Source organism: Canis lupus, chromosome 20 (genome assembly GCF_011100685.1).
Source record: "Canis lupus familiaris isolate Mischka breed German Shepherd chromosome 20, alternate assembly UU_Cfam_GSD_1.0, whole genome shotgun sequence".
Lineage (NCBI taxonomy): Eukaryota > Metazoa > Chordata > Mammalia > Carnivora > Canidae > Canis > Canis lupus.
In genome coordinates this window covers 52,423,201-52,437,582 of record NC_049241.1, presented here as the reverse complement: position 1 = coordinate 52,437,582, position 14,382 = coordinate 52,423,201, and the positions used below count along the sequence as shown (strand labels likewise).

The window sequence follows — 14,382 nt, the reverse complement described above, 5'->3', positions numbered from 1 at the left end:
TCCCCTTGGCGCTTTACAGAAACGACAGCCTGAGATGGGAAGTAGGGTCGTTCGGTGGCTGGGCTCTGAGATCAGATCGAAAGGATGAGGAGGCAGGCTCAGCTCGGCACTTCCTGGCAGGGACCCTGGATGGGTTGTGGCTCCTTCCCAAGCCTTGGCTGTCCCCTCCGAGAAGGGGGCAGCCCCACACCTGTCCTGTCCTTGGCTCTGTGCCCAGTGCCCGGCACAGGTCCTGGACCACAGAAGTCACTTAGTAGACATTTGCTGGGGGAGGGTGGTTTGGGGGGCTCAGGTGGGAGGCAGCTGGGGGTCCCTCCAGCGGGTCGGCCGAGGATGCCGCGTAGATAAATGAGGAGCAGTGTTTCCATGTTCTGTGTATGTGCCGGACGAGTGGGAGGTGCCGCGGGAGAAGATCACCCTCCTGCGCGAGCTGGGGCAAGGCTCCTTCGGCATGGTGTACGAGGGCAACGCCAGGGACATCGTCAAGGGTGAGCCCGAGACCCGCGTGGCCGTCAAGACCGTCAACGAGTCCGCCAGCCTGCGAGAGAGGATCGAGTTTCTCAATGAGGCATCAGTCATGAAGGGCTTCACCTGTCACCACGTGGTGAGTCCTGCATTTGCCCTGGAAGCGGCCAGAGGCCTCCTTCCGTGCACGCTCCCTGTCCCACATCTTCCGTCCCCCCTCTTCTGACTGCACAGTGCAGGAGGACACCAGCCTGCCACCGGCCTGGCCCCTGCTCTGCCAAGCATCCTAAAGGTGTGGGGGCCGGTGCCTACCTTCTCCCTTGTCTCATTTTTTTTTTAGAGATTTTATTTATTTATTCATAGAGACACAGAGAGATTGGCAGAGACACAGGCAGAGGGAGAAGCAGGCTCCCTGCGGGGAGCCCGATGTGGGACTCGAACTCAGGACCCCAGGATCATGCCTGAGCTGAAGGCAGATGCTCAACCCCTGAGCCACCCAGATGCCCACTTTGTCCTTCTCTAATCCCATCCTCTCCCACCTTGCCCAGAACCAGACTCATTCCATTGCTCTCCAGAATCTTTTGTGTCTTCCCTCTTCCTGGGCCCCCTTGTAACCCTTAAACATGAGGTGAACCACCTCATGTGTTTTTTTTTTGTTGTTGTTCAATTTGCTCAGAATTTTATTAGGATTAGGTTCACAAGGAACAAGGAGGGGCTTCTGGGGGAGGGGGACAGGAATACTGCAATGACAAGTGGCCTTGCATAGATATCAAGGCTGGCTGGCGGGCTTGCGGGCTTGCGGGCACAGCGTGGGGGAGGGAGCGAGGGATGGAGGGAAAGAGAGGCTTGGGAGAACAGGGTGGCAGCAGAGCCCCCCAAGGCCACAGCGGCCCTCCCCACCTCATGTGGTTCACCTCATCCCCCCCAAGTCAGCACAGCCTCTTCATGCTCTTCTGTACCCATGGCGGTCCCATTGCTTCTCCATGAGCCTTGAGCCTTGTGTCCTTTCTTCCTCACCGTGTGTTGTTAAATGGGGTCCGCCCCATGCTAAGGCCCATTCTCATCTCTTGGATGCAGCAGATTCCTGCCCTTGTGGAGCTTCCTGTACAGCCGTGGAGTCCGACTGTAAACCCATGGGTTCCTTATGGAGGATGTTAGGAGTCAATGCTGTGGTGTGGCAGGATGTAACAGCAGAGCAGAGTCAGGGGGCTGGGAATGTGGGGGTGGGGAAGGTGTTTTAAGGATGGAGGGATCGAGGGGCGCGGGCGCCTGGGTGGCTCAGGGGTTGAGTGTCTGCCTTTGGCTCAGGTCATGATCCTGAGGTCCTAGGATCGAGTCCCACATCAGGTTCCTTGCAAGGAACCTGCTTTTCCCTCTGCCTATGTCTCTGCCTTTCTCTCCACATCTCTCATGAATAAATAAATAAAATCTTAAAAAAAAAAAAAAAGGATGGAGGGATTGAGCTATATGGACATGTCGGGGACCAGAGAGTCAGGCAGAGGGAAGAGCAGGTGCAAAGCCTTGGAGGTGGGGACATGCCTTATGTGCTCAGGGACACCAAGGAGCTCTCCAAGGGGCCGCCTCAGGTGTTGCTGTCTGCTCCTCCCCCCACCCCAGACCAAGAGTCCAGAATCCCTCCTCCCTCCCCCGTCCCAGCAAGGCATTGACCCTGGCATTTGAGCTGGACAGACCAGGGCCCCCCACATGGGGTGCCGTGTGTAACACAGACGTCAGACGGGGGAGACCTTGGTGGGTGGAAATCTTCCCCCAGGCCCTCACCCAAGATGACAGCCCCCCCCCCCCCCCCCCCCCCCCCCCGTGCTTGCCTCACAGGTCCGCCTCCTGGGGGTGGTGTCCAAAGGCCAACCGACGCTGGTGGTGATGGAGCTGATGGCTCACGGAGACCTGAAGAGCTACCTCCGCTCCCTGCGGCCGGAGGCTGAGGTGAGCTGGCCCTGGGGACCCGGCAGGGCTCCGCGCCCCCCCCCCCCCACTGGCCACGGGCACCCGAGACCCTGAACCCAACCCCGTGTTTTGACTTTAGAATAACCCCGGCCGCCCTCCGCCTACCCTGCAAGAGATGATTCAGATGGCGGCGGAGATCGCCGACGGGATGGCCTACCTGAACGCCAAGAAGTTTGTGCACCGGGATCTAGCAGCCCGAAACTGCATGGTCGCCCACGATTTCACTGTCAAAATTGGAGGTTTGTCTGGCCTTCTGCTTTGAAGCATGTGGCCCAGGCCAGGTTCGATTTCGGAAGGGGTTGTCTGACCCAAGCAGCTCAGCTTTTTCCAGTAGTGCAGAGCGGGCCCCTGGTCCTCACACTGTAGTTTAATTGCATTTGCACGTGGGCGTGCGTGTTTACTGCTCTGCATAACTGTGTTCCCCGTCAGTGGAAGCCACCACTCTAGGAGCCCATAGATGTGACTGGCGATGGATAAGTCGCCACGATTTTCCTGCCCTCATGCAGGAGGTGCTCTTTATCTGCATCCCCCAGCCCCTGGGTAGCCCCTGGCCACCTGTGGCCATTTACATTTAAGGTAACTTAAATTAAATAGAATTGGAAATGTGTTCCTTGGCTGCACTGGCCACATTTCAAGCGCTCAGTCGCCACCTTGAGCCTGCTGGCTGCCATATCGGGCCATGTAAATGTAGACCGTGTTCATCATCATCACAGAACGTTCCACTGGACAGGGCCATTCAAGGGTGAACAGTAACATAGAGCTTGTATAAACAAGATAAGGAAGGCTGGGAAAGGAGTCCTGAAGGGAACACAGAGTTCCTTCGTAGAGAGGAGACACCTCTCTCTGCAGGGAGGCAGGCTTTGGGCCAAAACTTGTAGGATGAGTTGACCTGAATGACAGCATGCCAGGGGGCACTCCAGCATATGCCAAGGCCTGAGGCCAGAAGGATGGTTGATGTGGGGTGAATTTAGAGGAACGTGGAGGAGAACAGACCAGAATGAGATGTGAGGTTAGGGAGAGAGGCAGGAGGCAGACCTGGAAGGGCCTTATTAGTCAATTAGTCACCGAGGTATCATCCCAAGGAGCCAGTAGGAAGCTAGAAGTGATGTGATCCTATTTATGACCCCAAAACGACATTATCAGCAAGGGAAGCCAGAAGTGGTGGCATCCTCCTTATAATCCCCAAAGACCTCTTCCCTTAGCCATGGGAAACAAGAAATAGTATGATCCTGTAGCTTCTCTTGTGCAGTGGACTGTCCGGGTCAGGATGGGGGGAAGGTCCTGCAGGTGAAACTGGCAGTGAGCCTGGGGCGGGGCTGGAGTGATGGAGAGGAAGAGTTGGATTAGAGCAGGATGTGGAAGAAGAGTGGGTAGGACGCGCTGCTGTTGTAGATGTGGGTATGAGGAGAGAGGTCAAAAGGGGACCCAATCCTGGGTTTTAAGCTGGGCATCTGGGTGGTGGGGGGCCCATACCTAGCAGAGAAGAGCATGTTGGCTGCAGAGACCCAAAACTTCGGTTTGGGATAACTGCAAGGTCATGGGTGGGAAGGAAGTATTGCTGAGAATGGGATTCCCAGGCTGTGGGCCAGAATGTTGCTTCTTGGCCACTTGGTGCTTCCTTATCCTTCCCCTTACCTGGTGGTCCACTCTCTCCCTCTATTTCCCCATGAGTACCCTCAGAATCCATTCTCACTGGACTTGACCGCCACCTAGGTGAGCATACACCTGGGGCAGGTGAGCCCATCTGAAGGTTCTCCAAGGCATGGGGCAGTAAATATGGAGACACCTGGACTGTAGGCTAAGGGTTAAGACCATGTGAATCATTTGTTGTCAGACTTTGGGATGACCAGAGACATCTATGAGACGGATTACTATCGGAAAGGAGGCAAGGGTCTGCTCCCCGTGCGGTGGATGGCACCGGAGTCCCTGAAGGACGGGGTCTTTACCACTTCTTCTGACATGTGGTGAGTTGTGCATGGATTGGCGGACAGAATGCTGGGCTTGAATACCAGGTCCTCCCACCAGTGTGACCGGCAAGAGGGGGCCAGTTAAAACCCGCCTTCCTTCCTCATAGGCTCTTGATCCGGGAAGTGAAGGGGATGTCCTGTCTGAGGACCCTTGCACGGCTACTTGTGATCCGATTGACACTAATATAGGCATTTCTGAATGCAGCATGAATTGTTTAATTAACTGGCCAACCGCGTTCTAGGAAACCAAGAAAGGGGGCATGTGTTTGTGTGTGTGTGTGTGTGTGCGTGTGCTCTAATGGCTTTTTTGTTACTACTTTCAACTGTCGTTGGCAGGTCCTTTGGCGTGGTCCTTTGGGAAATCACCAGCTTGGCAGAGCAGCCTTACCAAGGCCTGTCTAATGAACAGGTGTTGAAATTTGTCATGGACGGAGGGTATCTGGATCAACCCGACAATTGTCCAGAGAGAGTGTAAGTGTAGAAAGAGTGCAGTGCGCGGGCTCTTCATCAAAAAGGCATCACCCTTTGGTTTGTGTGTCTTACGTCTACACGTGAGCTGGTGTTAGCATGTTGTGTCTTCGCATGGACACTTTTTTGCACATCATACTACATATATGCACGTCACATCTTTACACGTGTGCTGTCTTGCATATCATGTCTGTGGAAGGCTATAAAGAAACCCCACAGCAGTGGTTACCACGGGAGAAGGCAACTGGGTGGCTGGGGTGGGATATTTCTGCTTAACTGTCGATCCTTTATATACTTTACATTTTGTCAGGGAATTAATATAATCTGACATATCAATTATATCTCAACAGAATTGGGAAAAAAAATCATAAGCATAAACATTAGAATTATTTTTTGGTCAGGGAGATGTGTTACCTATCTCCCCACTCCCCCAATTTTTGTTGTAAATTTTAGTCATAGAAAAAACAATTTTTTTTGTTATAGGACCAAGACACACAAACAGGCCATTAAACACTTCCAGACTTGTCCAGTCTTACTAATAGTCTGATAAACATAAAGTAAAATGAAGGAAAATACTATCTTCCTAAATTAGCAAAAAAAGGGAAGGAAGAACAAAAGAAAAGAGAGCTTTAATACTCTGTGCTGGCAGTGGTTTGGCTAGATAATCCTTCTTATCCCCCTGTTGTTAATAGCTGCTCAGAGCAATGTTATTTTAAAATTGTATTTATTTATTTGAGAGAGCGAGAACACATGATCAGAGGCAGAGGGAGAAGCAGACTCCCTGCCAAATAGGGAGCCCGACATGGGGCTCGATCCCAGGACCCTGAGATCACAACCTGAGCTGAAGGCAGACACTTAACTGGCTGAGCCACCAGGTGCCCCTAGAGCAATATTATTTAAAGTCTCAAAAAGATTGAAGTGATCTAAATACCCAGCAACAGGAGAACTGCCAAGTAAATTTATAAATTAAAATGATGTAGCAATTGAAATTTTAAATGATGCTTATAAAAATATTTTACAACTTGGTGGATAAGCCTATGTTAAAATGTTAAGTGTAAAAAGTGTGCATCTATTGTTTCCAAATGTCTCCAGATAGAAAAGGCAAGAGGTGAGATCTGTAGGAGAGTTGAGTGCAAACTAAATTTTCTTCATGTTTTGGTTCTACGAGATTGTTTGCATATAATGTCCTTTATCAATGTTTCTTAAGAAAAAAGTTTCCCCTCCTGGAAAATTCAGGGGGAAAGACCATTTGGAGGCTTCATCCCCCAAAGAATAAGACTGTTAATTTAGAAAACTCGTTTGGAAGGGGACCTCATAGGAAAAAGTATGAAGCAGAGTTATTTAGAAACTCTGAGCAGTTATTTCTAAATGTTGCTTCTTGAAAGTCCTTTCCTAGCCATGAGCAGCTGCCTGTAGTTTCAGGACCAGGGAAATGAAGTAGGCCCTAGGGCAGGGGTCCATAAATTTTCTTTTTTCTTTTTATTTATTTGACAGAGAGCCAGAGAGCACAAGCGGCAGGAAGGGGCAGAGGGAGAAGGAGAGGCAGACTCAACACAGTTGAGCAGGGAGCCTGATGTGGGGCTCGATCCCAGGACCCTGAGATCATGACCTGAGCCAAAGGCAGATGCTTAATTGACTGAGACACCCAGGCATCCCCACAAACTTTCTTTAAAGGGCCATATTATAAATATTTCCAGCCTTGTGGGCCATGTGGCTCTCGGTTGCAGTGATGCAACTCTGCAGTGTAGAATGAAGATGGCCATGAACAGTACATAAATGAATAGGTGTGGCTGTGTGCCAATAAAACTTTATTTACAAAAACACTTCAGGGGGCCAGATTTGGTCCACGGGTGGGAAATTTGCCAAACCCTGCCTTAGAAGTTACAGTGGGAGAGGAAGCGGTAAAATAGAAATCCCAAGCCCCCAGCACCTGTACTGTGTGCTCTTGTAACCCCTGGCCAGCACCCTGGAAGTCACGAGTGCTAGACCTGCAGGATGGCTGCTCAGAGAACATGGTTCGCTAGGTTCAGTCCACTTAGCTGCCCCATCAAGCCTCAAGCATCTCAACCCTGAAGGATCTTGGACCCTAGAAAGAGTGCTCATTGGCACAGGGAAGCCTTTCAACAGCCCCAGTAGGTATTAAGTTTTATGAAATGCACCAAATGGGGATGGCTGGGTGGCTCAGTGGTTGAGTGTCTGCCTTTGGCTCAGGTAGTGATCAAGTCCCTGGGATCCCTGGATCGAGTCCCCACATTGGGCTCCCTGCATGAAGCCTGCTTCTCCCTCTGCCTGTGTCTCCGCCTCTCTCTCTGTGTCTCTCATGAATAAATAAAATATATTAAAAAAAAAAAAACTAGAAAAAAAGAGAAAAACATGTGGCTGCATCAAGAGGGGCCCTTCCTGATCTCATCTGGGAAATCCTGTTTCTGTCTTGCCCGTTGCTTGCGCTGGTGGCCGCCTTCTGATATTGGCACTTGTCATCATGGGTGTGGGACACAGAGGACAGGGTTGGGGTGGGGACTGCTTGGCCGGATGCCCCGGGGCCATTCCTGACTTGTCCCTCTGTCCTGCAGCACTGACCTGATGCGCATGTGCTGGCAGTTCAATCCCAAGATGCGGCCCACCTTCCTGGAGATTGTCGACCTGCTCAAGGATGATCTGCACCCCAGCTTTCCAGAAGTTTCCTTCTTCCACAGCGAGGAGAACAAGGCACCCGAGAGCGAGGAGTTGGAGATGGAGTTTGAGGACATGGAGAGTGTCCCTCTGGATCGGGCCTCACACTCTCAGAGGGAGGAGGCCGGGGGCCGGGATGCAGGGTCCTCGCTGGGCCTAAAGCGGAGCTACGAGGAGCACATCCCCTACACTCACATGAACGGGGGCAAGAAAAATGGACGGATTCTGACTCTGCCAAGGTCGAATCCTTCCTAACAGCGCCTGTCTTGGGGGAGGGGATCCCGTCTTCAATTTCCTCTGCTTTGAAGGCCTCCAGAAAACTCAGGATTCTCATACGAATCTGCCACAGTGTCAAACGGAGCTCAGAGATCATTACTATCCATTGCTGTTCATCTATGACTTAAAAACACATTTGTTTGCCAATTTGACTAGCTGTCGGAGAATTTAACTGTGACCCTGGAAGAGAAGGGGTTTCCTTGGCTGCTGTCCTTGTAGACAACTGAGGTTTTAAGCCAGGATGTTACTTTTTTTTTTCTTTTTTTTTTTAGTAGATTGAAAGCAAGCACCTGTTTTTACAAATCTCTTTTTTCTTTCCTTTTTTTTCTTTTTTCCTGGTATCTGAGCTACAGTATAAAGCATAAAACTTGTTTGTGGAACAAAAGTTTGAAAGAAAGAAAAAAAAAAGCCAACCCTGTTCCAGTAGAATTTCAGGCTTTACAGAGCGGGCTTTGGGAAGGTTTTTCTCATCCAGGCTGAAGGATTTTTTTTTTTTCTTCACAAAAATCAGTTCCTCAAATTGACCAATAGCTGCTGCTTTTATACTTTTGATAAGGATCTGCAGTCCCAGCGTGTGGCTCACGTGTGTCTGTGTGTATATGTGTGTGTGTATGTCCAGGCTAGACATGGCTGGTGTGTGTGTGTATGTGCACACAGTCATGCGTGTGCAAAGTGTTCATGCCGAGTTGATGCTTTGGGGGTCGGCTCATGAAGGTTCTGTTCTTCTCGAGCTCCTGATCCTCCCATCTCCTTCCTTTTTATTTACTGGGAGACTGTGCCCTCCACAGATTCTTCTGCCCCAAGCCTAGTCTCAGGAGTCTTTTCTCCCTTAACTTTGGTGAAAAATGTTTTCCGGGAGCCAAGGGAGTAGTTTGGAGTGATAGTGGATCTTTTCAAGACCAAACAAAGCTAGGACATAAAAAAAGAAAAAAAAGAAAAAAAAAAAAAAAGAACTGAGATGATTAAAAGTTTTGAGAATATATTGTAACATATTTAATTTTTTAAAACTCTCCAACGTCAGCCTCATAAGTTATTACCCTGTTTCCTGGGGTGGGGGGAGGGCTTGTGGATTGGTCTGCCTGTGTGCAGAGGGGGTGCGAGGCACCAGTGGCTGATTTGTTTGGTCTTAAAGGCATCCACTTTTCTGGGAATAAAGCCACATTAGCTGCTGACCCTTTTGGACGTGATGAGGCCATGCTGAGGGTGTGGGCCATTGGGTTTGGTGGATGGTTTGATTTCTGCTTGGGTAAGCCGATAGCCACCTGGAACTGAGTCCTGCCTTCAGACATACTTGTGGCTCTTGGATCTGTTGGTTCCTTGTGTGTACCTCGCACGCTTCCTCAACTGGGTGTGCACAGCCTACAATTATTGTGCAAACAACCGAATCAAATCCCAAAGTGCCACAGCCCAGATGGACTTTGAGAACACTAAGCAATATGAAGCGAGATGCACCTGTTGGTCCCCTTCACCCTCAGGGCATCCAACTGTCCTCAGAGTTGACCTCCCAGAAGCTGCTCTGTGCCCAGTGACCTCAGCTGGGCCAGATGTGGGGCCTGAGCAGAACTCTCAGGTGCTTATGATGTTGCAGTCCCCAAGAGAGTAGAGTCTGGAGGAGAAACTGCTAAGGACCTTCACGCCAATGAGAACTTCTGAATGGGCGTGAATCCAGTTTCTTCCCTTTGGGGGCAAGAATCACAGCTGCTCAAATAAAGAACATGGTGAACTCATTACTTTGGTTCATCAAAATCATCACCCACGGGTTATCCCTGAGAGCATTTTCTCATGAGTTTTTGATTGCTTCCTTCTCCTCTTCTCTTAAAAGTTGTGGGCTTAAGAACAGGATAGAGACAATGGCGACCTCTGAACCTTCTTGATTAAGAACACAGGTAGACATAAATCCCAATTGCCTATTACTCTCTTATTTATATGATTTGAGAAATTACAGCACGTGAAATATTTCTGGGGAGCCTCAATGATTGGGTACAAGGAACAAGAGTACAGAAATTATTTTCGCCAAATTTATTTTGTACATATAAGAGGGTCTGTACGTAAATTAAAAACATGTAGATCTAGGTATTTTGTTCTTTTCATAGTAAATTTGTAGTGGCCGTATACGACACTAGCAACAATTTTCACATTTTTCTAATTCAGAAAGGTTTTCTTATATTAGGGGAAAATTATTTATTTTAATATATAAAAAAATCACTGTAAAAATCACTTTCATAAAAAAAAATGGAGTGCATGTAAATTTTTATCAAAAGAAAAATAAACAGGTGAATGTGGGGTAATGATTTTTTTTTTCCAGCACAGTCTACCTCAGTGTATCATTAGGATGTGGTTCAATAATGGACATCTTTGAGACTTCAGAATTCTGCCTGGATCCAATCTGAATCAGGGAAAATCTGTATCAGCTGATTCCAAATGCCAGGGACCAGTAAGAATTTTGAGGGAGGGAGTTGGGATAAAGTGTGGCTTTCGTGTGAGCATTGATCTTTTTTCTGGCTGATAGTCTTCTCTGAATTCAATCCCCCTCCACTTTGTTTTGATCCTCCATCCATTGACACCATGCTCCCAAACATGAGCAAAATTTCAGGCCATCATGATGTATCTGATGTGTGCAGTGCCCAGGCCTGAGCTACTTTCCTTTGGTGAGGAGAGGATACTCCATCTCCTGCTGGGGAAAAAAGAGGCTGTGGTGCAAAGCCAGCATCCCTACTGTCTCACTGCATCCCCCTGAAGTGAGGACAGAGGTGCCCTGGGCTCTCCGTGGCTTGTTCCTATTCCTTTTAAGCTCAGATGCTTTTTGGGAGTGGAATGACGAATTGCACTGGTGGGCACCTCACACACAAACATCTGATGTAGCATTTCTATTCTCTAAGTGGAAAGGGGAATGTTAAGAAACTCCAATCCAAAACCCACCAGCATGCTGGGTATGTTTTTTAGCAACAAAACCTTGGACCCCTGTGTTTGGTTGACTTCAGGCCAATGCTTGTTTGAACTTGTGGGGCTTTGAGAACCCATGTGTAAGCTTGGGAAGGACCAGCAGGGCTGTTGTCATACTTGCCAGACCTCACTGCCCCTTGTCATACTTTCAGACACTGCCCCCACAGACTTACTTACCTTTGTGCACTTACCCTGGGGGGGGGGGTAGAGGAGAGAGCTGGGCCCACTTGCACAAATGGGATTTCATCTATTTTCCTTAGCCGCCTCTACTACTGCAGTGAGAAGAGCAAGCAGCCATTGGGTCCCAAGCCTTTTTCATCACATAATGTTGACTAACAATGACTTTGGTCCTGGAAAGTCATGGCTGCCCTGGGGAGGGGGTTTGCAGTGATGGGATGTACTGGGGGGACTTATAGTGATGAGCTGTAAAAAAGGCAACAGCCAGCTTAGGTTGACACTTTTTTGTTGTTTGCTTTTAAAGATGTCTCATTATTATTAAAACTATTTTCATTAATGTGGCCTAATCCACATAGTAATTTCTTCTTCCGGGAGGAGAATAGCAAGCACATTACTTTCTCCCAGGACCAGTGATGTCAAACACACTTCTGGAAATGTTTGTATTCTGGGAGCTATCCTTGGTGCTTTCCTGTTACTCAAGCTAGTAGGGAGAAATGCTGCTGGTTCTCTTGGAGAGATGTTGAGCACAAGGGAGAAAGTATGGGAATTGATGCAAGGGTCTGCACATGCAATCCTGGGACTGTCGGAGACTGCTGCCAATTGATGGACAAATCTTCCATTCTCTCCCACCAGAGCAATCTGCCATAAAACGTGCTTGTTGGGTTGAGAGGTGTTCATTTGTAGCTGTCAAAACAGTGGTCAGTGGGCAGCACTGCCTTCAGAGCATGGTCCATGCTAGTCATCTGGGTAGGTGATGGATGTGCTGTAGTCCCAGGTACAATCGCTTTTCTACTTCACGGTGAGTGAAAGTTTGGTGTTAAATGTCTTTTGGATACCACTTGGCGAGTCCCTGACACCTCAGGCTCTTCAGAATTATGATTTTGTTGGGGATAGGGAACAGGGAAATGCTGATTGTATATAAACGGTACATGTAGAATGGTGTCCCTTCAGAGAGCCTTCCAGAATGTTCTTTAGACTATTGCTTTACACCAGAGGTGAAGTTGAAATGGAAAGAACAAATGCTGATTTGTTCCTGTGTTTGAAAGAATGTGATGGACTTTCAGGGGCTATAGCTAAAAGTGAATGTTTCCTTAGGGGTCCCCCAGAAGCAGAGGGAAACATTGACTTTTTGAGCTCACTGTCAACTCATACCAGTTAGGGTCCAGAACCAATCTCCAGCCAAATACTTATTTGGATATAGGCCCTAAAAGTCCTTCTTAAAAACCAGATCATGAATCTGAGGCTCTTGGTTCCCTTTGAGAAGGAAGGAACAACTTCCAAGATAAGTGTGCATCTATGCACACATTCAGGAATGGCTTGCTTGTTTAGTCTTTCTACTTTGTGTGCCTGGGGGGTCTTGGCCCTGCATGTCAGCAGCAGACACTTCCCATCTGCTGTCAGCTGCACAGGATCAAATGTGCCTCGGCTTATGTGGAAAACAGCTCAGAAACACAAAACCCACCAAAAGCTCAAATATTTTTTCAATGTTTTCCTACAAGAGCCAAGTAGCACCATGTACAGAATATGCCTTTTTTTTTTGGAAATATTGAAATTGCTCTGCATGTAAAATATGGGATAATTACCTGTTTATATGAAAATTCTGAATAAATTATCTGAGAATAGCCTTGTTTTTGCGTGATGTTCAAGCAAGGACCTGTGAACTGTGTGGGGTTGTGGCTATGGGTTGGGCTGTGTTAAGGGAAATCTAGAAGTTATGGGTATGTTTTAAGAAGGAACAAAACTATGGGTTCTACAGAACAATGAAGCAGGAGGTTAAATATTTTATAATCAGGGCTGATGATCTGGTACATACCTGTACAGTTGAACTGGTGGCTTAAATATTGAACTATTTACATACCATTTAGTAAGTAACCACTATCCATGATGCAAGCACTAAGGGGTTCACTGCAGAGTACAAGGGAATCTCCAGGATCTTACTCCATTCCACCATGCTGAAGACTTACATATTGAATACTTTTAATGTCATCCTGGCAACATGAACCTGACCCCAGGGTGGGTGGTCAGTGGGGGACCACAGATTGAAAGAATATTTTGAACAGCCTTGCACAAACTATACACAGAGTGCAGTGGGTAAGGAGATAGACTCCCTGCCTTCAGCTCCCTGTGCTTTGAATGAGTCACATGACTTCACATGTTAGTTGTTGCTGTGTAACAAATGTTCTCAAAACTTTGTGGCTTAAAACAGCAAACATTTCTTTCTCACAGTTCTGTGTGTTGGCTGGGTGGGTGTTCCGGTCACAGTCTCACCCCATCTATCCATCCATCCATCTAACCTGTCCACTCATCACCCATTTACCCATTCTTTCACACATTCATCTGTCCATCAGTCTGTCCATCTGTTTGCCCACCTACCTATCCATCCATCCATCTTCTTTGGGGAAATGCAAATAACCAAGTGTTCCCACATTGCTGATGGGAACATAAATGGTGCATAGGTACCATGGGGAAAAGTTTGAAAATGTTAAAACAGAGGTCTCAGCTGGGGGGTGCCTGGGTGGTACGGTCAGTTGAACGTCAGACTCTTGATTTTGGCTCAGGTCATGATCTCATGCATTGTGGGATTGAGACCCAAGATGGGGCTCCACACTCAGCAGGGAGTCTGCTTGAGGATTCTCTTCCTCTGCCCCTCCTCCTTCTCTAAAATAAATAAATAAATCTAAAAAAAGAAAGAAAAGAAAAAGTTTGGAGGTTCCTCAAAAAGCTAAACACTGAATGACCATATGACCCAGAAATTCCATTTCTAGCTATATGTAAAGAAAAAAAAAGAAAGCAAATGTTCTGGCAAAAACGTGAATGTTCATAGCACAGTACTTTTCACAGTAGCCAAAGGGTGGAAACAACTCAAATGTCCATCGACTGATGAGGGGGTACTCAAAAAGTGGTTTTTATACACAATAGAATAATGTTCAGCCAGAAAAAGGAGTAAAGTTCTGTTACATGCTACAGCATGGCTGAACCTTGAAAACATTATTCGACAAAAGAAGCCAGATACAAAAGATTATATATTGTATGATTCCATTTATATGCAATGTCCAGAATAGGTAAAATCACAGGACAGAGTAGATCCATGGTAGCCAATGGCCGGAGTGGGTGGGAAAGGGTGCGGCCACTTAATGATTACAGGGTTTATTTTTGGTGCAAAATGTTCTAGAATTAAAGATCGTTGCATAACACTGTGGCATTACTAAAAATCACTGAATTGTTAAAAATATTTTCTGTTCCGTGTTACATGAATTTTTTTAAAGATTTATTTATTATTTATTCATGACAGAGAGAGAGAGAGAGAGAGAGAGAGGCAGAGACACAGGCAGAAGGAGAAGCAGGCTGCATGCCTGGAGCCCGAGGCGGGACCCGATCCTGGGACTCCAGGATCCCGCCCTGGGCCAAAGGCAGTCATCAAACCGCTGAGCCACCCAGGGATCCCCAA

At 47.8% G+C, this 14,382-nt stretch overlaps 1 protein-coding gene across 4 annotated transcripts in view; it reads left to right on the top strand.

Annotated features, from left to right (window-relative positions):
• INSR (insulin receptor) overlaps positions 1-12,556 on the top strand; it is a 135,257-nt gene extending 122,701 nt beyond the window's left edge. For all 4 annotated transcript variants that reach the window (XM_038567407.1, XM_038567406.1, XM_038567409.1 and 1 more), the window contains 6 exons: positions 360-604; positions 2,299-2,409; positions 2,510-2,669; positions 4,265-4,394; positions 4,734-4,868; positions 7,439-12,556. In XM_038567407.1, the coding sequence (XP_038423335.1) occupies positions 360-604; positions 2,299-2,409; positions 2,510-2,669; positions 4,265-4,394; positions 4,734-4,868; positions 7,439-7,793 (1,136 nt within the window). In that variant the 3' untranslated portion in view covers positions 7,794-12,556. The remainder of the gene's footprint in view (positions 1-359; positions 605-2,298; positions 2,410-2,509; positions 2,670-4,264; positions 4,395-4,733; positions 4,869-7,438) is intronic.
• Positions 12,557-14,382: the final 1,826 nt, after the last annotated feature.